Source organism: Ornithorhynchus anatinus, chromosome 3 (genome assembly GCF_004115215.2).
Source record: "Ornithorhynchus anatinus isolate Pmale09 chromosome 3, mOrnAna1.pri.v4, whole genome shotgun sequence".
NCBI lineage: Eukaryota > Metazoa > Chordata > Mammalia > Monotremata > Ornithorhynchidae > Ornithorhynchus > Ornithorhynchus anatinus.
The window spans coordinates 46,335,470-46,360,926 of record NC_041730.1 but is presented as its reverse complement, the minus strand read 5'-3'; the positions used below and the strand labels follow the sequence as shown (position 1 = coordinate 46,360,926).

The following is a 25,457-nucleotide window of genomic DNA, read 5'->3' as shown; positions in this document are numbered from 1 at the left end:
CCCCTGGGTTTCGACCAGGCCAGGCCGGCGGCAGGAGAGCGATCAGCCACGATGGAGAATGAAATCCAATCTGAGGTATTTAATTCTCTTGGTCTCCAAGGACAAGAGGAGAGGGGATCGAATTGGTGACTTGGAGCTATATTTTCCGGCTGTGTCTTCCCTTTACAGTTTCCAGACAGTTTCAGACACGCTCTTCACTGTCGTCCTTTCAAAGTCTCCAGAGCGGTGATTTGGCAATTATCCTTATCTGCTCCTGGAAGTCGGGACTACCCCTGGATTTAATTAGCTTCTCCATAGCTTCTAGTCACCGAGGTGTGGTTACTAAGACAACCTGGATGGAGATAGATGGTATTACAAAGCAATAATGTGATTCCGACATTAAGAACTCCGGGACACAGTGCAGGCTCTAAATAGCAGAAACAAGCCCTCTATGCTTTCTTTAGGGCAGAATTTATGTAAAAGCAAACACCCGAGATGAGATTTGAATGATCGAAGCATTATTCCAAGGCGGTGTAACAGGGCTGGGGCGGGGCTGCCCTTTTCTCAGTCATGAACTCAAGTCATTAATTTTGTCTTTGACCACCTGACTCAGGCAACCGGAACCCAACTTATTTATTCATATTAATATCTCTGTCCTTCGATAGATTGTAAGCTCTTTGTGGGCAGGGTACCTATCTGCTAATTCTCTTTAACTGTGTTCTCATGAGAGCTTAGTTCAGTGTTTTACACATAGTGAGTACTCAATAAATATGATTGATTAAACTACTGAACTCAGTCTGCTGTCCAGGTGGAACGGCTGGGCATGCTAAATCAGGCAGCAAACAGACTAAAGCCAGGAATACCCCTTGGTTGGTTTGTTTTTGTTTGTTTCTCCTATTTGTTAAGTGCTTATTAAGTGACAAACACTGTTCTCAGTGCTGGGGTAGAATCAAGTCATTCAGGTTGGACACAGTCCCTGTCCCACATGGGGCTCACGCTCTTAATCCCCATTTTACAGATGAGGTAACTGAGGCCCAGAAAAGTGAAGTAAGTGATTGTCCAAGGTCATGCAGCAGATAGGTAGTGGAGTTGGGATTAGAACCTATTATCATTATCCTCATTTCAAATGGGAACCCCTTGAGTCCATTTTCCTCTCCCATCCCCCAATTGCTGAATTGTACTTTCTAAGCATTTAATACAATACTCTACTCACAGTAAGCACTCAATAAATATGATTGAATGAATGAATGAACCATTATCCGCTAGGCCAGGTTGGACACAATCCTTGTCCCACATGGGACTCCCCGGCTAAGCAGGAAGAAGCAGGATTGAATTCCCATTTTACAACTGAGGAAATGAAGGTATAGAGAACTGAAATGGCCTGTCCAAGGTCACACAGCAAGCAATTGGCAGAGCTGGGATAGGAACCCAGGCCTTCTGACTCTAAAGCCCGGGCTCTTTCTATTAGGCCATGCTGCGTCTCACCCTGACATCCTCCTGTGATGTCCAGGTCAGCCCTAATCCCGGACCCTGCTGGCCCCCGGAGAACTGCAGACCACCTCAGTGGACCCAGCCAGCTGCCTTCCCTGGATCCCCAGCATGAGCTTGATGGGTGATAATAATTAACACTGATGGTAGTTATTAAGCACTTACTATGTGCAGAGCACTGTATTAAGCACTTGGGAGAATACAGTGCAACAGAATTGGGAGACACGTTCCCTGACCACAAGGATCCTACAGTCTGTAATAGTAATAATTGTGAGATTAGCCTTATTCTCCTCAGGTCATGTCTCCTCCAGGAGGACTTTCCTGATTAAGCCCTCTTTTCCCTGGCCCCCTCTCCCTTCTGCATCATCTCTGCCCTTTGATCTGTGACCTTTGGGCGTTAGATATTACCCCCCCCATAGCATTTATGAGCATATCTAGAAATTATACATTAGTAATTATTTATATTTGTGTCTTTCTCCCCCTTTAGACTGTAAACTCGTTGTGGGCAGGGAATATATCCGCTAACTCTGTTGTAATACACTCTCTCAAGTGCTTATTTCAGTGCTCTGTACACAGTAAGTGATCAATAAATACCACTGATGACAATGATAATGATGAGAGGTCCTGTGTGGGACTCACAGTCTAAGGAAGAGGGAGAACAGATCCCTATTTTGCAGATGAGGCACCTGAGGCCCAGAAAAATGAAGCGACTTGCAGAAGGTCACTCAGCTGATGTGGCGGAGCCGGGATTAGAACCCGGGTCATCCGACTCCCAGGCCTGGGCTCTTTCCACTAGGCCACTCTGCTGACTGGTTACTTCTCAACTGACCCAGAGAGGCCAGGCTTTGGCGTTACTCCGCAGGATATGGGCCTGCCAACCTCAGAGTCTCCCACACCAGGAGTTGGCATGGCAAAGAGGGAGCAGGAGAGAGAGAGAAGGGCCCCAGGAGAGTCATACCCCACCTACAATCAATCACTCAATCAATCAGTTGTATTATGAATAGTAATAATAACAATAATAATAATTGTGGTACTTGTTAAGTGCATACTGTGTGCCAGGCACTGTACTAAGCCCTGGGGTAGGTATAAGGTAATTAGGTCAGACACAGTCCCCATTCCACATATTGCCATTGTTCTTGTCTGTCCGTCTCCCCCGATTAGACCGTAAGCCCGTCAAACGGCAGGGACTGTCTCTATCTGTTGCCGACTTGTTCATTCCAAGCGCTTAGTACAGTGTTCTGCACATAGTAAGCGCTCAATAAATACTATTGAATGAATAAGACCTCGTAGCTTTATTCCCCATTTTCCAGATGAGATAACTGAGGCCCAGAGAAGTGAAGGGACTTTGCCAAGGTCACATGGCAGACAAGAGGTGGAGCCAAGATTAGAACCCAGATTCTTCTGATTCCCAGGCCCGTGCTCTAGCCACTAGGCCATGCTACTTCTCATTTAATGGAGGAGCCATGCTGCTTTATTAAGCACTTACTGTGTGCAGAGCACTGTACTAGACGCTTGGGAGCATACAATACAGCAGACAAGTGATGGAGGCTGGATTAGAGCGCTGGTCCTCTGGCTCTCTGGCCCGGGCTCTTTTCACTAGACTACATAACCAGCCTAGACTGGGTGAGACTGCCAGGAAGAAACAACAACAGAGCCCAGCATAGTTTAACAGCACCCTGTAAAAGCTTTATGGCTAGGGGAGATGTAAAAAGGGTCCCTAAAGTACAAAGCAATTTAAAAAGTACATCAGGAAGCAATTAGCTTAAAAGTGGTTTGGCAGGGGAGGGGGCTAGGCAACACATAATTTTCCCCAGAAAGGTGGTCCACAGAAGTAACTTTCTCATCATTCAACGGAGGACTGAACAAAGACAAAATTGATAGGCTGAGCGTGAGGACCATGATTCAGGGAGGCCTCTGGGGCTGGGTGATTTCTCTTTTCACGATTATGCCTGTCTCCATCTCTAGACTGGAAGCTTGGTGTGGGAAAGGATCGTATCTTCCGACTCTGCTACGTTGTACTCACCCAAGCGCTTAGTCCAGTGCTCTGCACACAGTAAGCACTCGATAAAGCCAATTGATTGATCAAGCTGATGGGCTGCCAACCTGAGGTACCCCCACAAATCAGTCCCGACCCAGGAAGGTTATCAGGTGCACTCTGCTCTTCTAACTCCACCTATTCTCTGTACCTCAGTCTTGACTATCTTGCTGCTGACCCCTTGCCAAGACCTCTGGCTTGGAACTTCCTCCCCCTTCATATCCGACAGACCACCACTCTCCCCACCTTCAAAACCCTCCTCAAATCATATCTCCTCCGTGAGGCTTTCACTGACTAACCCCTCATTTCCCCTTCCTTCCCCTCTGTTTTTTTTGGGGGGGGTTAACGGCATTTGTTGAGCACTTGCTGTGTGCCAGGCACTGTTCTAAGCATGGGGGTAGATAAACAGTCCCTGTCCCACTTGGGGCTCACAGTCTTAATCCCTGTTTTACAGGTGAGGCAACTGAAGCCCAGGGATGCAAAGGTCCCACAGCAGACAAATGGCAGAGCCGAGATTAGAACCTAGGTCCTCTGACTCCCAGGTCCATGCTTTCTTTCTGAAGGAGGAAGGCAATTGGAATTCTGTATCTCCATGCTCCTGAACCATAAGAGAGGCTGAGGTTCTGATTAGATTAGGCTGCAGGAGTGGGGAAAGGAAATGTTTAGATGATTAGAGAGATAAAAAAGGAAACACTTGAAATGAGTAAGTGGCTCATATTCAGAGAGCACAGTTTAAATTAAACATGGTGTGGGGATTCGGTTTAAAATAGAGCTGTGAGGGCTTTTTTTTTTTTCAAATTCAGAAGGAAGAAGAATCCATCTGAACACGATTGAAAGGGATGGTCTTGGTCTGGGAGAGAACACCACACATAACCAGGATAATAATAATGACTGTGGTATTTGTTCAGTGCTTACTATAGGCCAAGCACTGTGGTATGGTCAAGATTAGCAAATCGGACACAGTCCTTGTCCCTCAAGGGACTCCCAGTTTAAGGGGAAGGGAGAACATGAAACAGGGTAGCTTATTGGAAAGAGCACAGCCCTGGGAGTCAGAGGACCTGACTCCTCCCGGCTCCACCAGGTGCCTGTTTTGTGACCTTGGGCAAGTAATAATGTTGGTATTTGTTAAGCGCTTACTATGTGCCGAGCACTGTTCTAAGCGCTGGGGTAGACATAGGGGAATCAGGTTGTCCCACGTGGGGCTCACAGTCTTAATCCCCATTTTACAGATGAGGGAACTGAGGCACAGAGAAGTTAAGTGACTTGCCCACAGTCACACAGCCGACAAGTGGCAGAGCTGGGATTCGAACTCATGAGCCCTGACTCCAAAGCCCGTGCTCTTTCCACTGAGCCACGCTGCTTCTCCGAAGTCACTTCACTTCTTTTGGCCTCAGTTTCCTCATCTGTAAAATGGGGATTGAGACTGTAAGCCTCTCATGGGACAGCCCACATATTCAACCCACATATTTAATCCATCACTAAATCCTGTCAGTCTCTCCTTCACAACATCGCTAAAATCCGCCTTTTCCTTTCCATCCAAACTGCTGTCATGTTAATACAATCACTCATCCTTTCCCGTCCGGAAATCAGTCTCAGCCTCCTCCCCACTCCTGTCCATACTTCAATCTGCTGCCCAGATCATTTTTCTCCAAAAACGATCAGGACACATCACCCCACTCCTCAAAAAACTCCCGTTGTTGCTCATCCACCTCCGCATTAAATAAAAGCTCCTCACCATTGGCTTTAAAGCAGTCCACCACTTTGCCCTCTCCTACCTCACCTCGCTACTCTCCTACAACCCAACCCACATACTTCGCTTCTCTTGTGTTAACCTTCTGACTGTGCCTCAGTCTTGCCCATTTTACCACCGACACCTGGCCCACATTCTGCTTTTGGCCTGTAATGCCCTCCCTCCTTAAATCTGACAATGACTCTCCCCCATTCAAAGCCTTATTGAAGGCACATCTCCTCCAAGAGGCCTTCCCAGACTACGCCACCCCTTTTCTCTTCTCCCACTCCATCTGCATCTCCCTGGCTTTCTCCCTTTGTTCTGCCCCTCCTCCCAGCCCCACAGTACTTATGTACGTATCTATACTTTTATCTACCTGTATTGATGTCTGTCTCCCCACTCTAGACCATAAGCTCGTTGTGGGCAGGGAATGTCTCTGTTTTTTGTTGAATTCTACTTCTCCAAGTGCTTAGTACAGTGCTCTGCACACAGTAAGTGCTCGATAAATACAATTCAGTGAACAGTAATCAGTTTGGACACAGTCCCTGTTCCACATAGGACTCACAGTCTTTCATGTGTTCCACTCTTCCAGTTGTTGCAAGAACTGGAGTTTTCTGCGGAATGAGGTGACATGTCCTGAATGTTCTTGTAGAAAAATGATCTGGGCAGCAGAGTGAAGTATGGACTGAAGTGGGGGGAAGGAGGCTGATGCAGTATTCCAGCTGGGAAAGGATGAGTGATTGTACCCCATTTTACAAATGAGGTAACTGAGGCACAGAGAAAGTGAAGTGACTTGCCCAAGGTCACCCAGCAGACAAATGGCAGAGCCAGGATTAGACCCCTGGTCCTCTGACTTCTGGGACCGTGCTGTATCCACTAGGCTACACTTGCCTTGTATGGGTATAACCCATGATACACCAGCATTCCGGTTCTAGAAAATGATTGTGTCATGAATGGCTGTACTGTGGCATAGACTTGCATGCTATAAATTAGGATCTGTTCCAGAATCTCTGGAAAAATAATTTGAAATTCCCCTAAGGGCTATGTACAATAGTGTTAAACACCACTTAACTATTGTTTAATCTTTACTAGAGTAATTCAGAGTGTAACATCCCAACATTAAGTAAACGAGGAGTCGAAATGTGAATTTGAATTTGCAGGAGGCTGCAGAGGGTGCAAACTGTGGAAGTGGGTTTACAACTCTAGTAAAGAATCAGTCCACCTTGGGTTGAATAGCACCCTTCTTTTTTTCCTAAAGAACCCACAGTACTTCAATCAATCAGTGGTATTTATTGAGCGCTTATTATGTGCAGAGCACTGTACTAAGCACTTGGGAAAGTACAATACATCAGAGTTAGCAGACACATTCCCTGCCCACAAGTCTAGACTGTAAGCTCTCTAGACTGTAAAAACAGCGTGGGTAAAGAATGTATTCATTCATTGTCATATTGTATGCTCCCAAGCACTTACTACAGTGCTTTGCATGCTCAATAACTACGACTAAATGAATGAATGAGTGAACTAGCTTACACTTACATCCATATCCATAATTTACTCATTTATATTAATGTCCGTGTCCCCCTCTAGACTGTAAACTCCTCATGGGACAAGAATACGTCTACTGACCCTGTTATATCATAGTCTCCCAAGCGCTTAGGACAGTGCTCTGCACACAGTAAGCACTCAATAAATACCATTGATTGACTGATTGATCGTACCAAGTGAACTTCTTCTGAACTCCTCTGTGTCCTTGAACTCCTTGCAAACCACAAGGCTTGGGATATATTTCTGGACTTAACAAATAGAGTACTAAGCTTTATTCTCCCTCCGGACTCCCTCCCCACCCTTCTTCACCCCCCACAGATTTTATGCCCTGCAGTGCCTTGGTACTGACCTGTACTGTATACTGTATTTTTACACCTCATTTCCTTCACCTTCGGTATTAATTTTAGCCACTCTCACTCGCCCACGGTCACAGAGCAGACAAGTGGCGGAGCTGGGATTAGAACCCATGACCTCTGACTCCCAGACCTGTGCTTTATCCACTAGGCCATGCATTTTTCTGCTGTGTGACCTTGAGCAAGTCCCTTCACTTCTCTGGGGCTCAGTTACCTCATCTGTAAAATGGGGGTTGAGGTTGTGAGCCCCACGTGAGACTGTCCAACCCGGTTTGCTGGTATCCACCCCAGCGCATAGTACATAGTAAGCTCCTAACAAATACCATTATTCTTATTATTCTTATTATTCTTATATGATAACCGATTGTGGGTGGGCCCTGAGTCCCTCAGGGCTGGGCTCTTCTCTCGACCGTCCCAGAGGGAGGAGAAACACTTTGATCCTAATTGTTCTGAGTCTGAGGAGAGCCAATCGTGACTTTAACCTCCCCCGAACTTGGCTGTTTCTACTTCACCCAAACTGCCACCTCGCAGTATGAGAGTGAAGCTGAGACCTCCGTAACATAATAGCCCACTTTGCTTGAATCGATACGTCTAACCTCCCTGGCTGGACCACCTGAGACTTCCTTTAGATGAAGCTGCTGTTTCAGCAAATCCTGCAACTCTGGCGAAAAGGCCCCGGCCCTCACCCGCATGAGAGACCACGGAGACTCTTGTCAAGGCTTGCAGTTCATCTGCAGGGCCCTTCAACCAGAGAAAGGAGAGCAGCCTAATGGATAGAACGCGGGCCTGGGAGTCAGAGGACCTGGGTTCTAATCCCGGCACCGCCACTCGTCTTGTATGTGACCGCGAGCAAGCCATCTAACGTCTCTGTTCCACAGGGGCCTCATCTGTGAAATGGGGATTAAGACTGGGAGCCCCATGTAGGACATGAACTGTGTCCAACCCGATTATCTTGTGTCTACCCCAGTGCTTAGTACAGTGCCTGGGGCATAGCGCTTAGCAAATGCCATTAAAAAAAAGCCATCAGGACTGGGTCATGCACTCAAACTTCTTCCTGGACTCTTCTCCGGGTGAGTCCTCTAAACCGTTAGCTTGTTATAGGAAGGGAATGTGTCTACCCAGAGCTTAATATGCTCTCAATGAATACGATCCTTTATTGAAACGCTCTTTCTCTCTCCCTCTCGACTGTAATTTTTTTGTGGGCAGGGAATGTGTTTACCAATTCCGTTCTCCTTTCTATTTAACTGCGAGCCCCATATGGGACAGGGACTGTATCAGGCCTTATTAAGTTGTATCTACCTCAGTGCTTTAAACAGTGCTTAACACATAATAAGTGCTGAACCAACACCATATGGCATGGCTCAGTAGAGAAGCAGCGTGGCTCAGTGGAAAGAGCCTGGGCTTGGGAGTCGGAGGTCATGGGTGCGAATCCCAGTTCTGCCACTGGTCAGCTGTGTGACTGTGGGCAAGTCACGTAACTTCTCTGTGCCTGAGTTCCCTCATCTGTAAAATGGGGATTAAGACTGTCAGCCTCACGTGGGACAACCTGATTACCCTGTATCTCCCCCAGCGCTTAGAACAGTGCTCTGCACATAGTAAGTGCTTAACAAATACCAACATTATTATGATTATTACAGTGCCTGGTACGTAGTAAATGCTTAACAAATACCACAATTATTATTATTATTATTACAATTGAAAAAAGGATGAATGAATAGATGAATGATGGGTGGATGGATGGGGTGGAAAGGTGGGTGAGTGGATGAATGGATAAATGAATGGATTGATGGGTGAGTGGGTGGATGGATGAATGAAGTGCAAGCGCTTAGTACAGTACTAAGCACTTAGTACGGTGCTTTGCGCAGAGTAAATGCTCAATAAATACTATTGAATGAATGAATCAGTGGTTGGATGCTTGCCGGATGGGTGGGTGGATGGATGGTTGGGTGGGTTTTGCTTCTGGGGAGCCACTGACTCTCCTCTGTCGGCCGTCCTCCCAGGTGTGGCAGTGTGGCGGGAGCGTGGAGGTCCTGCCCTGCTCCCGGATCGCCCACATCGAACGAGCGCACAAGCCTTACACAGAAGACCTCACGGCCCATGTCCGCCGGAATGCCCTCAGGGTGGCCGAGGTCTGGATGGATGAGTTCAAGAGCCACGTTTACATGGCCTGGAACATTCCTCAGGAGGTGAGTGATGCCTCCAGGTGGGAAGAATGGGGGATTAGAATCGAGTCTTCTTCTTTGCCTCTGGTCAGCCAAAGCCTCTCTCTCCCTCTCTCTTTCTTCATCTTTAAGGACACGTAGGAAGATTCTGGTTTAGTGTCTTGACACGCTGAGCCAAGAAACCTGTTGGATGGACAGCTCTTGTAGATAGTCTGGCCACCTGGGAGGATTTCTCTGCAAGGGGCAGGCAGAACGTCAAACCGAAGCCCATAATGACAACTGGGCCCCTTTGGCTTCTTCCTCCTACAGTCCTTCCCAGGCAAGGGAGACCTGAGGACGAAGAGGAGTCTGGAGGGAGGGAGAAGCCCTGGTTCTAAGGACCCCGTGCAAGCAGTGTGGCTCAGTGGAAAGAGCATGGGCTTGGGAGTCAGAGGTCATGAGTTCGAATCCTGGCTCTGCCACTTGTCAGCTGTGTGACTGTGGACAAGTCACTTAACTTCTCTGTGCCTCAGTTATCTCATCTGTAAAATGGGGATTAAGACTGTGAGCCTCAAGTGAGACAACCGATGACCCTGTATCTACCCCAGCGCTTAGAACAGTGCTCTGCACATAGTAAGTGCTTAACATATACCAAGATTATTATCCATTAAGCTGTGGCAAAGACACCCATGAAGCCTCAAGGAAGCAGTCCAGGCCCAGAGAGCAGCCCAAGGCAGAGATGCTCTGATAGGCTGCAGGTCGAGGGCTTCTGAGCCAAGCTCTTCCACATCTTCGGAGTCCATTGGGGGCCCCTTTCTCCTTTCACTGCTGTTGCCTTGGGCTTCCCTCCCCTGCCTTAGATGACCCAATTCTCCCCTTGGATTGTGAGGGACCCGGACAGTGGCTAATTCCCACCTGTGTATTCTCTCCCATTGCTTACTACAATGCTTAATCAATCAGTCGATGGTATTTATTAAGAACTTGCTGTGGGAAGAGCACCTTATTAAATGCTTGGAAGAGTACAATGCACTACAGTCGGTACACCCATCCCTTGCGCAGAACAAGCTGAATAAATCCTAGTACTACTATAACTACTATGCTGGCTTGGGAGTCAGGTTGTGGGTTCTAATTCTGCCTCCGCCGCTTGTCAGCTGTGTGACTTTGGGCAACTCACTTCACTTCTCTGTGCCTCAGTTGCCTCATCTGGAAAATGGGGATTAGGACTGTGAGCCCCATGTGGGACAACCCCATTACCTTGTATCCCCCCAGCGCTTAGAACAGTGCTTGGCACTTAGTAAGTGCTTAACAAATGCCATTATTATTATTACTACAAGAAGCAACATGGCTTAGTGGGAGGAGCCCGGCTTGGGAGTCAGAGGTCGTGGGTTCTAATCCCTACTCCGCCAATTGTCAGCTGTGTGACTTGGGGCAAGTCACTTCACTTCTCTCTGCCTCAGTGACCTCTTCTGTGAAATGGGGATGAAGACGGGGAGCCTCACGTGGGACAACCTGATTACCTGGTTACCTCAGCGCTTAGTACAGCACTTGGCACATAGTAAGCACTTAACAAATACCATTATTATTATTACTATTACTACCAGTATCATTACAATGTCTATTATTCATTCATTCAATAGTATTTATTGAGTGCTTACTATGTGTAGAGCACTGTATTAAGTGCTTGAAATGGACAATTCGGCAACAGATAGAGACCATCCCTGCCCAATGATAGGCTCGCTATCACTTCTAGTGCTACAGTTACCACTGTGAAGACGCTAACAATCAGGATCTGGACTGTAGCACGAGGCCGATCCCCTCGGTTTCCCACAGTTCTGAGAGGCCCTGAGCTCTCTACCCCGAGGAGCCTCCCCGAAGCAGAGGAGGAATCTCTCCATGGGCGAGAGGCAGAAAATCTAACGAGGTCATGAGCTGGAGGAGACCAACAGTGAAGGAGGCAGGCCGGCTGGCTGAGGATGGGCTTTAGTCTGCTGGGAGTTGAGCCTCCAGGGTCCACTCGGCCCATTCGAGTTGGCCTAGCGTGGATACAGGGCCTAGCCCGGGTCCGGAAGTCAGAAGGTCATGGGTTCCAACCCTTGCTCCTCCACTTGTCTGCTCTGTGACCTTGGGCAGGTCATTTCACTTCTCTGGGCCTCAGTTACCTCATCTGTAAAATGGGGATTGAGAGGGTGAGCCCCATGTGGGATAGGAACTGTGTCCGACCCAATTTGCTTGTTTCCACCCCAGAGCGTAGTACAGTGTCTGGCACATCATAAGCACTTAACAAATGCCATTATTATTATTATCATCATCATTATTATCATCCTCTGGCTTTCTCATGAGGTCATGAGCTGAATCTCCCCGGCAAGCTGAGGCGTTCTTTGTAGTCACCTCTCCAGGAGGCATGTATGATTCCAACGTGTGCATTATTGATCTTGATGTATGGAACTCCTATTTCATGAACTGCATGGCAGGCATCCCCTCAGGAGGTGAGGGAGGAGGAGGAGACACAGAAGAAACAGATGTGGGGGCAGTGGTGGTAGAGGGGGCAGAGAGGATTCTGCCAGTGTTTTCAACCAAATCAGCCCTGGAGACATTGGCAGTTCTATAAAACAGCTGGGCCAGATTTGGGGAAAACTGAGGAAGAGGGAGGAGGAGGATAAAGAAAAGGAGGACAAAGAACAAGAAGAGGAGGACTCCATATCTTTCCAGACTTCAAAGACTAGTTACTGTGACTCAGCGATGTGGGCGTCTGAGAGAAACCGAAAAGAAGCTCGGGCTCAGAATCAGTGACGTGTACAGGATCCTAGCTGCCTGCTTATTTGGGGTGTCTGTGCCCCCTCTCACTACAGAAGACCCTGAGGAAGCCCACAGACCCTTTTCACACCCTTCCTTCTTTAACAGTTGTTAACTGGGAGAGGGTTTGTCTCCTTCAGGCAAGGCAGCTTCTTGCTCAGAAACCTGAGGTTCAGAACCAAGAAGCCTGTCTCGTGTTATAAAGCTACTCCTATCTCACAGGTTCCCTCTGTCTCCCCAACCCCTCCCGTGACCCTACAGGATTCGGGAATCGACATTGGGGACATTTCGGAGAGGAAGGCCCTCAGGAAAGCACTGCAATGCAAGACCTTCCGGTGGTACCTCGTCAACGTGTACCCCGAAATGAGGATGTACTCGGACACCGTGGCCTATGGGGTGGTAAGGACTGGACTTCCCGTGTTGACTGTCTAGAGATATCCAAGGCGAGTTGTTCAGCTACCAAGAGGCAGAGGCGGAGGGAGAGAAACGGAACTAGAGCGAGACAGAGACTCGGAGAGATAGAGAGGGAGAGAGGGAACTTCCTGTCCAGGTTGCAGCATCAGGAACCTGGCAGCTGGTCCCCAGGGGGTGGAATACCTGTGCAGGCTGCTGGCGAGGCAGCACGGAAGCCTGGAGTCCAAGCACCTGGCTGCTGGGCTTCCTCTGGCTAGGGAGTCTTACCCGAAAGTGGTGCTTCCAGACCACTAGGCAGGGATTTGTCTTGTTGGGGTGGGAGAGACCCCACAGAGCCAACTGGGGCAGCTGCCTTCACTAGATGGTTCACTCCTCTAGTGCCGAGTCTAATGGGGAGGCCCTATCTTGGCGGTGGCGGGAAAAACGGTGGCATAATCCTGCCACCCTGGAGAGTCCTAGGTCGCCAGTGCCAGGATCCCCCTTGGAATCCTCTTATCGTTATAAGTAGTACCATTATTATCATTTATTTTTCAGTAGTATTTGTTAAATCCTTCCTTATGTGCAAAGTAATGTTCTAAGCGCTGAGGTAGATCCAAGCTAATAAGGTGGAACACAGTCCCTGTCCCACAGAGGGCTCGGAGTTTTAATCCTCATTTTACAGTTGAGGGAACTGAGGCCCAGAGAAGTTACGTGACTTGCCTAAGGTCCCACGGCAAAGTGGTGGAGCCGGGATTAGAACCCAGGTGCTCTGACTCCCAGGCCCGTGCTCTTTCCACTAGGTCATATGTTTTTCAATCCTTGTTCCTAGGCCCCACCCCATCTTGCACAAACATCCGAACTGCTCTGACTAGTGCAATCTGTCAGGCAAGGTCTGGAACCCACAGGGTCCAGGGTCAGTGACGGGGACAGAGCTTCCGCACTGCTAAGTAATGAATGCCTTTCTTCCCCCAAACGGAGCCTGGACAAGTGGGCTACTTCTGTCGCCCACCGCATCCACGATGGCCCTCCTCTTCTCCCTCTGTCACTGGAAGGCTAAATTCGTCAGTGCCTCTCAGCCACAGAGCTAACAACCATTGATTGAGAAGCAGCATGGCCTAGTGAGAAGCAGCAAGGCCTAGTGGATAGAGCACGAGCCTGGGAGTCAGAAGGTCATGAGTTCTAATCCCATCTGCTGTATGACCTTGGGCAAGTCACTTAACATCCCTGTGCCTCCGTTCCCTCATCTGTAAAATGGGATTAAGACTGTGAGCCCCATGTGGGATAGGGACTGTGTCCAACCCAATTATTTTGTATCTACCCCAGTGCTTAGAACAGAGCCTGGCACATAATAAGTGCTTAAATATCATAATTATTACTATTATTGAGCAGCATCTCTAGCCACGTGCAGGGGGGTGCGTACCTAGACACACACTTGGGCACACACGGACACTCTCTGGCACACACACAGACAGACGTACACAGCCCTTCCTCTGCCGATCCTCATTCCTGCCAGCCTCTATCTGAATCTCATTCAGCTCATCCCTATCACTCTAGCTCACCCCCTGGACAGCAGCAGGCGTGGGTCAGGTTCTTCTTCTTCTTTGCTTTATGGTATTTGTTAAGTGCTTACTATGTGGCAGGCACTGTACTAAGTACTGGATAGATATGAGGTTGGATACGGGGCTCACAATCTTAATGCCCATTTTACAGATGGGGTAACTGAGGTACAGAAAAGTGAAATGACTTGCCCAAGATCACACAGGAGGCAAGTGGTAGAGCAGGGATTTGAACCCAGGTCCGTCTGACTCTCAGGCCTGGGCTCTAACCCCTAGGCCATTCTGCTTTTCCTCAGCATATTGTTTGCTTCTCAAGCACAGGCACTGCGTCGTTTCCTCCTCCATGCCTATTCCACCCAGGGGAGAGAGAGAGAGAGAGAGAGAGAGTGTATCTGTGTGTGTGTGTGTTGGTGTGAACTGTCTCCCCCTTCAAACTGTCAGTGTATATGTTTTTGTAAGCTCCTCCTCTAGACTATAAATTCGTTATGGGAAGGGAATGTGTCTGCCAATTCTGTTGTATTGTACACTCCCAAGTGCTTAGTACAGTGTTCTGCACACAGTGAACACTCATATTTATTGATTGGTTTTTTTGTCCTTTCTCACTCTCAAACCATCAGCTTCTTGTGGGCAGAGGGAAGGTCTACTTTTCCTTCTGTTCTTGCCCCCAGCCCGCTGTACCATGTGCTTACAGTGTGTAGATGCCCAAACAACCCCGTGTGATTTGCATATGGTGTCTACCCAGTGCATATACTCTATATTTAGCACCCCCCTGGATTGGCCCCAAGGGAGTCCAGAGCCCCAGGGTTTCCGTTGTTTCCAGGTCATCGCTCCCAGCGTCACGCCTGCCTCCCACCCCTTCCTTCAGAGAGCCCCGTGTCCAAACAGGATGGGCCTCTATCCGAGCCAGGGCATTTGGGATTTTCTTATGGGAAATGAATCTGTTTCGGTGTAAGGCCCGTCTCTTCCGGCTCCTCACCTGTTCAGTTTCTTCTTTTCTCTCTCTCCCTCTCGGTTCCAGCTGCAGAATTCCCTGAAGAGTGATTTGTGTCTTGATCAGGGGCCAGACACGGAGAATATTCCGATCATGTATATCTGCCACGGAATGACACCCCAGGTTAGTGTGACTGATGGTCTGGTAGATTGCTGCCGCTTCTGCTGGGCCAATGAGGCGGGAAGCATCTGCAAAATGTCGCTGCAACCCCTCCGGCTGTTTGTCAAACGTTTTATGGAAAACAGGGGCATTATTAGTGCCGTAATGTCAAGAATCAGGGGTGTATTAATTAATGCTGTGACAACGGTATGTATTTATTCTTTTTGGAAGAATTTCAGCCTGTGGAGCAATGACTCCGCCTGCAGGGACCGGGGAGGTTGGCACCTGTAAGGACTGGCTAGGCTGACACCTACAAGGCCCGAGGAGGCTGGCATCTGCAAGGACAAGGGAGCCTGGCACCTGCAGGGCCCAGGGATGCTGGCACCTGCAAGGACCGGGGAGGCTGGGACTTGCAAGAACTTGGTAGGCTGGCACCTGCAGGTACCGGGTAGATTGGCACCTGCTGGGCCCGGGAAGACTGACACCTACAAGGAATGGATAGACTGGGACCTGCTGGGATCGAGGAGATTGGCATTTTCAGGGATGGGAGAAGCTGGCACCTGCAAGGACTGGGTAGACTGGCACTTGCAAGCCCTGAGGAGGCCGGCATCTGCAAGGACAGGGTAACCTGGCACCAGCAGGGACTGGGGAGACTGGCACCTGCAAGGCCCGGGAACCCTGGCACGTGCAAGGACCAGAGAGGTTGGCATATGCAAGGACCGAGGAGGCAGGCACTCGCCACCCCCTTGCCCAATCGCTTCACCTCTTCCTGAATCTTAGAAGTCCTGGAAATTTCTCCCCTACAGCCTGAGGGGATGTGCTTTATTTCAATATCCCTCTCCGCCTGTAGACTGAAAGCTCCTTGAGGGCAAGGATTACGTCTACCAATCTATCGTATTGTACTTTCCCAAGTGCTTAATCCAGTTCCTTAAATGCTTAGTACAGTGTTTTGCACACAGTAAGCACTCAGTAAATATGACTGAACGAGTGAATGAATTCCTTACACAGAGTGAGCGCTCGTTAAAGTTGACTGAATCCGAGGAGTGCTGTGGGTTAATGGGAATTAAATCTGTGAGCCCCTTGCGGGACCTAGATTATGCCCAACCTGATTCGTTTCATACAGTGCCTGGCACATAGTAAGTGATCAACAACTGCCCTAAAAAAAAGGCATTTCCGTTTTATGTGAGTTCTTGAGGAGTGGGGAGATATGGACTGAACAGGTTTTTAGAAAACCGGCCTGGACAGCAGAGTCAATTTGGACTGTAGTGGGGAGAGCTGGAAGTCTGGAAGGTGAGCAGTTAGGCAGGTTCGGTAATCATGGTGGGGTGGGATAGGTGTTTGGATCAGCATAGTAGTATTTGGATGGAGTGGAAAGGTTGGGTTTTAGTGATGTTGTGAAGGTCGAACCCACAGGATTTGGTGACTGATCGAATATGGAGGTTGTGTGAGAGAGATGAGTCAAGGATAACACCAAGGTTACGGGGCCTTTCCCTCCCAATCCCTTAGGCCTTCCTCCCTTCCTCCCTCCCCATCTTCACCCTTCCATCTCCACTCTTCCTTTCCCTAACTTCTCCCCTCTTCCCCTTCCATCCCTTCAGCCCTTCCTCACCAACCCTACTCTTCCCCCCTTCCTCCTTCTCTTCATTTCACTGTTTTTGTTTTTTATGCTATTCATTCATTCATTCAATAGTATTTATTGAGCACTTACTATGTGCAGAGCACTGTACTAAGCGCTTGGAATGTACAAATCGGCAACAGATAGAGACAGTCCCTGCCCTTTGGCAGGCTTACAGTCTAATCGAGGGAGACAGGCAGACAAGAACAATGGCAATAAATAGAGTCAAGGGGGAGAACATCTCATAAAAACACTGGCAAATAAATAGAATCAGGGTGATGTACATCTCATTAAACAAAATAAATAGGGCGATGAAGATATATACAGTTGAGCGGACGAGTGCAGTGCTGAGGGGGTGGGATGGGAGAGGGGGAAGAGGAGAGGGAAAGGGGGGAGAAGAGGGTTTAGCTGCAGAGAGGTGAAGGGTGGGGGTAGAGGGAGCAGAGGGAAAAAGGAGGGAGCTCAGTCTGGGAAGGCCTCTTGGAGGAGGTGAGTTTTAAGTAGGGATTTGAAGAGGGGAAGAGAATTAGATTGTCGGAGGTGAGGAGGGAGGGCATTCCAGGACTGTGGGAGGACGTGGCCCAGGGGTCGACGGCGGGATAGGCGAGACCGAGGGACGGTGAGGAGGTGGGTGGCAGAGGAGCAGAGCGTGCGGGGTGGGCGGTAGAAAGAGAGAAGGGAGGAGAGGTGGGAAGGGGCAAGGTTATGGAGAGCCTTGAAGCCTAGAGTGAGGAGTTTTTGTTCGTTAAGCACTAACTGTGAGCCAATCACTGTTCTACATGTGGGATGGTTACAGTTTATCAGGTTGGACGCAGTCCCTGTCCCACATGGGGCTCATAATCTAAGTAGGAAGAAATAGGATTTAATCTCCATTTGATATTGAATCTCCCTTTTACAGTTGAGGAAACTGAGGCACAGAGAAGGTCAAGGACATAAGTTTTCCCTCACCTCCTCCTTTTCTCCCCCTCCCACTCGTTACTAAATTCTCCTTCCTCTCCTCCCTCCCACCCTTCCCTCTCTCTGTCTTCTCTATGCTTTCCATCTCCCTTTTGTACTTCCTGTCCTGGTTCCCACAAGCTCCTTATTCCCTTCCTGGTCCCCAGTTTCCTTCCCTGCCTTCCCAGACTCCTAGCTGGCAACCTTTTCTTCTGATAATTCTTTCATATTGCACTGTCCCAAGCCCTTAGTACAGTGCTCTTCAAGAGAAGCAGGCTGGCATAGTGGATAGAAAACAGACCTGATCCTCCACGTGTCTGCTGTGTGTCCTTGGGCAGGTCACTTCACTTCTCTGTGCCTCAGTTACCTCATCTGTAAAATGGAGATTGAAACTGCGAGCCCCACATGGAACATGGTCTCTGGCCAACCCCATTTGCTTGAATCCACCCCAGCACTTAGTACAGTGCCTGGAACATTGTAAGCTTTTAATAAATGCCATAATACATATATTATAGTGAGCACTCAAAAAATACCACTGATTGATTCTTTTATGGAACTTGTTAAACGCTTACTATGTGCCAGGCACTGTACTAAGCACTGGGATAGGTACAAGCTAATCAGGTTGGACACAGTCCATGTCCCATGTGGGGCTCACAGTCTTTAGCCCCCATTTTACAGATGAGGGAACTGAGGCCCAGGGAAGTAAAGTGACTTGCCCAAGGTTGCTGAGATTAGATGGATTGATGGAGGCGGTTGCCCCTTGACTGCAAGTCACACTGTGCTGCTGTAGGTAAGGAGGAGCGTGGCTTACTGAACTAGCACAAGCCTGGGAGTTAGAAGGTCATGGGTTCTAATGCCGGCTCTTTCACATGTCTGTTGTGTGACCTTGGGTAAGTCACTTCACTTCTCTATGCCTCTATTCTCTCATCTGTAAAATGGAGATGAGTGTGAACTCCTTTTGCGTCAGGGACTGTGTCCAACTTGATTACCTTGTATCTACCCCAGTGCTTAGAACAATGCTTGGCGCATAGTAAGCACTTAACAAGTACCATAATGATTAATTTTTATTAAGAACAGATGCTCCTGCCTTTTCAGGAGAACAGATGGAGTCGGGCTGTTCCCGGGTGGGTCTGCCCTATGCCCACGGTCTCTCGTTGACACCCTTTCAGTACCAGCAACCTTGAGTCTGTTGTTAGCCCACAGACTGAACCAATTTCTGCTCCTCGTACCTGTGGTTTATTTACATTTGAACCACAGAGCTAAAGTGCCTTATTATTTTTCTCAATTTCCGAAGCTGGGCCCTTCGCTGTAACAGCCTCCAGGAGCAAAGCCCCTTAGCGATCCATTAGAAAAAAGTGCATTAAGAAAGAATCAGCAGCTAAAGCAGCAGTGACAGAAACAAAAAATCAGCGTGGTCTAATTGAAAGAGCAGGGGCCTGGGAGGCAGAGGACCTGGGTTCTAATGCTGGCTCCACCACTTGCCTGCTCTGTGACCTTGGGGAAGTCATTTCACTTCTCTGGGCCTCAGTTACTTCGTCTGTAATATGGGGATTAAGTCTATGAGTCCCATGTGGGACGGGCTGTGTCCAGTTTGATTACCCAGTGCTTAGTACAGTGCCTGGCATATAATAAATGCTTATCAATTACCATTAAAAAAGTGCTTAGTATAGTACTCTGGCACTTACTGAATAATTTGCTGTGTGCAGAGCACCATACTTAGCTCTTGGGAGAGTACAGTACAACAGAGTTGGTAAGCACATTTTGCCTGCCCGATTTGCTTGTATCCACCCAGCGCTTAGTATAGTGCCTGACACATAGAAAAGACTTAAAAAATATCAGTTTTATTACTATGTATCCGAGAGTTTACATCAGTGGTCTGCATTTAGTGTTTAACAGATACCATTGCTATTATTAGAAATGCAACCAAGAAAAATGTGTTGATTTAGATCTGTTTCTAGCATCTGATCCTTCCACTCTCCTCCTGGCTTTTTCCACTGGTCTCCCAGATTTGAAATGGGTGTCCTTCCCTCCATCTCTGACAGGGAAAATGAGGCTCATAGGAGCCAATGGCTTCAAGGTCACCTAACCTCCCTTCCCCCAGCCCCAGGGACTGCTCCATGTCCCGCATATTTACAGCTTCAAGTGCTCAGACCAAGCAGCTTTCAGGGCAAAGGAGCCTGGGGTCAGCAGATCGCACCTCCTGGAAACCCCACCCCAACAGAAGTGTGAGCATTCATTCATTTTTATTTATTGAGCACTTACTTTATGCAGAGCACTGTATTAAGCACTCTGGAGAGTCCAGTGTAACAAGAAACAGACACAGCCCCTGCCCCCAATGGGCTTACAGAGTTGGGGTGGCGTAAACTCCCCCTGAACCTGATGATTCTCATCTAAAGTAGGCCTGCTCTAGCAACCCAGAAGCCCCGGATCTGAACAGAGATGTGCTGGGGAGACTGGGCTGGGAGCCAAGGTATTTTCATTGAAAGCGTTTAGGGAATGCAGGTCTGAGGCAGCACGGCGGAGATGATAGAGACCACGTAACAATAATAACAGTTGTGGTATTTGTTAAGTGCTTACTATGTGCTAAACGCTGTTCTAGGCACTGGGATAGATACAAAGTATTGAGGTTGGACACAGTCCCTGTCCCACTTGGGGCTCACCGTCTTAATCCCCATGAGGTAACTGAGGCACAGAGAAGTAAAATGCCTTGTTACTTGCCCGAGGTCACACAGCAGACGTGGTGGAGCCAGGATTAGAACCCACGTCCTCGGATTCCCAGGCCTGGCTTCTTTCCACATACTTCCCATTGTTGAGTGAGGCCATTAAGTTGAGGAGATCAGCTCTGGAGTTCCGGCGACTAAATGTTCCCACCTAAAAGACTTGGCCTTTTTCCCCAGCGAAATCTGAATGCACTGGGATGTGTTCAGATTGCCCCACTGGTTTTCTTTACTAGCTCCTGCTGCTTCTGCCCTTTACGGTGTGCAATCAATGATATTTATTGAGCGCTTACTGTATGCAATAGAGTTCCCCACCCACGATGAGCCAGCTGAGGTCAAAACAGAGGTCTGAGCACTCTCATTCCTCCTGCTCCTCCCCCCTACACCCGTTCTGGTTAGGGCTGGGGGGGGCGAAAACATGGTCTAGTGGAAAGAGCACAGACTTGGGATCCTGAGGATGCAGCTTCTAATCCCAGCTCCATCACTTGTCCGCTGGGTGACCTTGGGCAAGTCATTTGGCTTCTCTGTGCTTCAATTCCCTTATCTGTAAAATGGGTATTCAATACCTGTTCTCCCTCCTACTTGTACTGTGAGCCTCAGTGTACTGTGTCTGTCCCAATGATCTTGTATATGCAACTCATAGTAAACAGAGATGTCTTTTTTGTATTGTCATCTCTCTCCCCACCCTAGACTATGAGCTCATTGTGAGCAGGAAAGGTCACTGTTCATTGTTGTATCATACTTTCCCAAGTGCTTAGTACAGTGCTCTGCACAATAAGTGCTTAACCAGAGAAGCAGCGTGGCTCAATGGAAAGAGCCCGGGCTTGGGAGTCAGAGGTCATGAGTTCGAATCCCGTATCTGCCACTTGTCAGCTGTGTGACTGTGGGCAACTCACTTAACTTCTCTGTGCCTCAGTTACCTCATCTGTAAAATGGGGACTGTGACCCTCACGTGGGACAACCTGATTACCCTGTATCTACCCCAGCGCTTAGAACAGTGCTCTGCACATAGTAAGCGCTTAACAAATACCAACATTATTATTATTATTAATAAATGCAATTGAATGAATGACTGAATGAATTTGACAGAAAGAAGGAGGAGAAGAAGAACAGATGGGATGCTCAAATTCATAAGCCAACCAAACGATTCTTGTGCAAAGTGCAACCCCATCACAAACCCTGTCTCACATAGGGCCCACAGCCTAAGTAGAGGGGAATAGGATTTAATCCCCATTTTACAGATAAGGAAACTGATGTGGAGAGAAGCTAAATAACTTGCCCAAAGTCTCACAGCAGGCAAGTGGCAGAGCAGAAACTCAAACCCAGGTCTTCTGATTCCCACGCTCAGGCTCTTTCCACTAGGTCACGCCGCTTCGCACTGTATCAGAAAGTGAGATTAGGCAGCAAACTCGTAGTCCCTAAACCCAAACAAAATAATCATACTGAACACCTATTAAAATAAAATAGGCATTTACTGTGTAGTTATTGATTCCCTTTTACTCTTGAGTTTGATCATACAGTACAAGACTTCCATGTTCTTTTCTTATCGCTGAATTAATAGATACAGTTACTTGGGCTAAAACTTGGTGGTTCTGAAGTTTTGAAGGATCTTGTTTTATGGCAAAGTTGCGTTACACAGATTTTCTCATTCTCAAACACATATTCAGGCATATCAGCATTTTCTACTGTTGGAAGCTGAATCATTCAACTATAACTATATATATATATCTCGTTATATCTAGAAAATATAGCAACATCTCATTTTAGATCCTCTAAATAAGACTTTTCTTTCCTTGTCCTGGATTGACATTATACAGATGACATTGGTACTGGGTATGGAAAGTAATTCAGACATGAAGTTGAAGGGAAACGTGTGAACACCTGCTCCCCTAAATATTTGAACCAAGTCCTTAAAACACAAAGCATATTCATTATCCCCTTTCTTGTGAACTATGATATTTACTTAGGGTGAAAGCAGTAATGAGTAAAAACGTGCCATATTCTTGATTATCTTGTTTCCTAGCTTTCCACTAGATTGCTAACAAGGGTCACAAGGTTTATTATTTATTATTAAGTCACAGTAACACCTCCATAATTGCCTCAGTTGGACAACTGGACAAAACTTATGAGCTCACTGTGGGCAGGAGATGTGTCTACCAACTGTTATATTGTACTCTCCCAAGTGCTTAGTATAGTGCTCAGCACACGGTAAGTGTTCAATAAGTACGATTAATTGATTGATTGAACTGGTTGACTCAATGCTGATGATGCCCAAATCTACCTCTCCAGCCCTGACCTCACTTCATCTCTACTTGGATGTCCCTGTGACACTTCAAATTAAACATACCCCAAAGAGAACTCCTCATTTTCCTGCCTAAAACCTGTCCTCCCCTTGACTTTCCCATTATTGTAGACAGCCACACCATCCTCCCTGTCTCTCATGCCCACCACCTTGGTGTTTTCCTTGATTTATTGCTCTCATTCAACCCACATATTTTATCTGTCACCAACTCTTGACAGGTCTACCTTCAAAACATCTCTAGAATCCACCCCTTCCTCTCCATCCAAACTCCTTCCGCACTTGTCCAAAAACTTATCATATCCTACTTCGGCAACCAAATCATTGTCTTCGCACCCCCCGTTGTTGTTTTTTTGGTATTTCTAAAGTGCTTACTATGTGCCAAGCACTTTGCCAGGTGCTGGAGTGGATAGAGACTAGTCAGATTACACACAGTCCCTGTCCCACATGGACTTATCCACATTTTACAGATGAGGTAACTGAGGCCCAGAGAAGTTAAGTCATTTGCCCAAAGACACCCAGCAGTAAAGTGGCAGAGCCAGGATCAGAACCCAGCTTCTTCTGACTCCCAGACCCAGGCTCTTTCCACTAGGCCCTGCTGCTTCTCATTGTCTTTGGTGCTTTTATTACCAAAGCCCCTTACATTAGTTATTTCAATTTACTCCTCATAACACCCTTGCGAGGGAGTGTTTAGGTATTATTATCTCCATTTTACAGATGAAGAAACTGAGGCATGGAGAAGTTAAGTGACTTGTTAAAGGCCACACAGTAGACAAGTGGCAGAGCCGGGTCTAGAACCCAAGACCACAGACTGCCAGGGTCACAGCTCTTCTGCACCATCTGCCTCTCCACTTTGGGTGGCGAGCTGTACTAGGCACCTGAAAAATAGTCAGTCAGTCAATCGTATTTACTTAGTGCTTACTGCATGCAGAGCACTGTACTAAGCACTTGGGAGAGCACAATTATAACAGGCACATTTCCTGCCCACAGTGAGCCTACAGTCTAATGCCATGACACATTCCCTGCTTCAAGGAGCTTACGCTCTAACTTTGGGAGGAGGCTAAGCCTCAGCTCCTCAAACTCTTTCTGAAGCCCTGAGCAGCCAGAGGCTGTATCAGCCACCCTTACATGGAAACAAAACTGAGAGCCCTCGCCCCAGTCCCCCCCAAATCTCATTCCTGAGTCTGATCTCATTTTGGGGTTCATTAACGATCACCATCTGCCCTATCAGCTAACGCATTTCCCTCAAGCCTCACGGATCTGGACTGAGAGGCACTTAAATGAAAAGGTTTCCGGGAAGCTCATAAACAAAATGGAACATGGTAGCTCTGAATGAGGGTGAAACACAGGCAAAGTCAGAGCAGCAGTTCATGCCGGTGATTTATAGCAACAACACCTCACTTTATAAATGCTCTTGAAAGTGATAAGCAAGTCCCAGAGGCTTCCAGAATGCAACACATTTAGGAAGCCTCTGGACCCTATCTAACAACTCACCAGTCATTTTTTTTTTAATGGTATTTGTTAGATGATCACCATGTGCCAGGCACTCTACTAAGCGCTGGGGTAAACACAAGATACTCAGGTCTCACAGTTGACTCACCCTCTACCTAGGAGGAAGAAAAGGTATTGAATCCCCATTTTGCAGATGTGGGAACTGAGGTCCAGAGAAGTGAAGCGACTTGCCCAAGATCCCACAGCAGACAAGTAGCGGAGCTGGTATTGGAACACAGATCCTCTGATTCTCTGTCACACCCGTGCTCTTTCCACTAGATCAACGCTGCTTCTCATGAGTGTCTCCGTTTGGCCAGGGCAGGGGCAGTGAGCATGGCCTCTTTCCCTGGCTAGTGGTCGAAGGGTGGGGGGCCCAGTCCACAAAAGGTACTCCAGTGTGCCCCTTACCCCCAGTCTACAAAAGGAGCCTCCTCCCAGCAACCCAGACTCGGCGGGCTACTCACCACAGTTTTGGGTTTTTTTTAAATAATATTTGTTAGGTGCCAGGCACTGTAAGCACCGGGGTAGATGCAAGTTTGGACGAACTCCACGTCGCACATGGGGCTCACAGTCTTAATCCCTATTTTACAGATGAGGTAACTGAGGCACGGAGAAGTTAAGTGATTCATCCAAGGTCACACAAAAGACAAGTGTCAGAGCCGGGATTAGAATCCAGGTCCCCTGACTCTCAGGCCTGTGCTCTTTCCACTAGGCCATGCTGCTTCTCACAGTTGCAAGTGAATTCCTAGAATCTTCTGAAAGGGATAAGTGCTAACTACCCTCCCTGAGACTTGGAGGAGCTCTCTTATTCATCCACAAGTGGCTTCTTGTACCCAGATCCTTTCATTAGTTAAGGGACTTAGTTTTGGGGGGGTGTTGGAATATCCTCTCTGGTAGTAGCATCAAAATGTATTGAATTCCCACTTGGTGCAGTAATAATAATAATAATAATAATTGTGATATTTGTTAAGCACTTACTGTGGGCCAGGCACTGTACCCAGCTCTGAAATGGATACAAGCAAATTGGGTTGGATATAGGCCTTGTCCCATGTGGGGCTTACAATCTCAATCCCTACAGAGGAGTAAACTGAGGCACAGAGAAGTGGAGTGACCCACTTATCTAAGCACTTGGGAAGTACAGAATAATGAAGTGGCACATTCTCTAGTAATCATCAGCAGAGAAGCAGTGTGGCCTAGTGGATAAAGCATGGGCCTAGGAGTCAGTAAGACCTGAGTTCCAATCCTGGCTCTGCCGTTTGTCTGCTATGCAAATTTGGGCAAGTCACTTCACTTCTCT

General features: G+C 47.8%; 1 protein-coding gene across 2 annotated transcripts in view; it reads left to right on the top strand.

Annotated features, from left to right (window-relative positions):
* Nucleotides 1–25,457, top strand: part of GALNT18 (polypeptide N-acetylgalactosaminyltransferase 18) — a 199,987-nt gene that overhangs the window by 163,775 nt on the left and 10,755 nt on the right. The window contains exons 7-9 of one of the 2 annotated variants that reach the window (XM_029061514.2): nucleotides 9,130–9,315; nucleotides 12,325–12,462; nucleotides 15,031–15,126. In XM_029061514.2, coding sequence (XP_028917347.1) covers nucleotides 9,130–9,315; nucleotides 12,325–12,462; nucleotides 15,031–15,126 — 420 coding nt within the window. The remainder of the gene's footprint in view (nucleotides 1–9,129; nucleotides 9,316–12,324; nucleotides 12,463–15,030; nucleotides 15,127–25,457) is intronic. The other variant, XM_029061515.1, reaches the window with a different exon arrangement.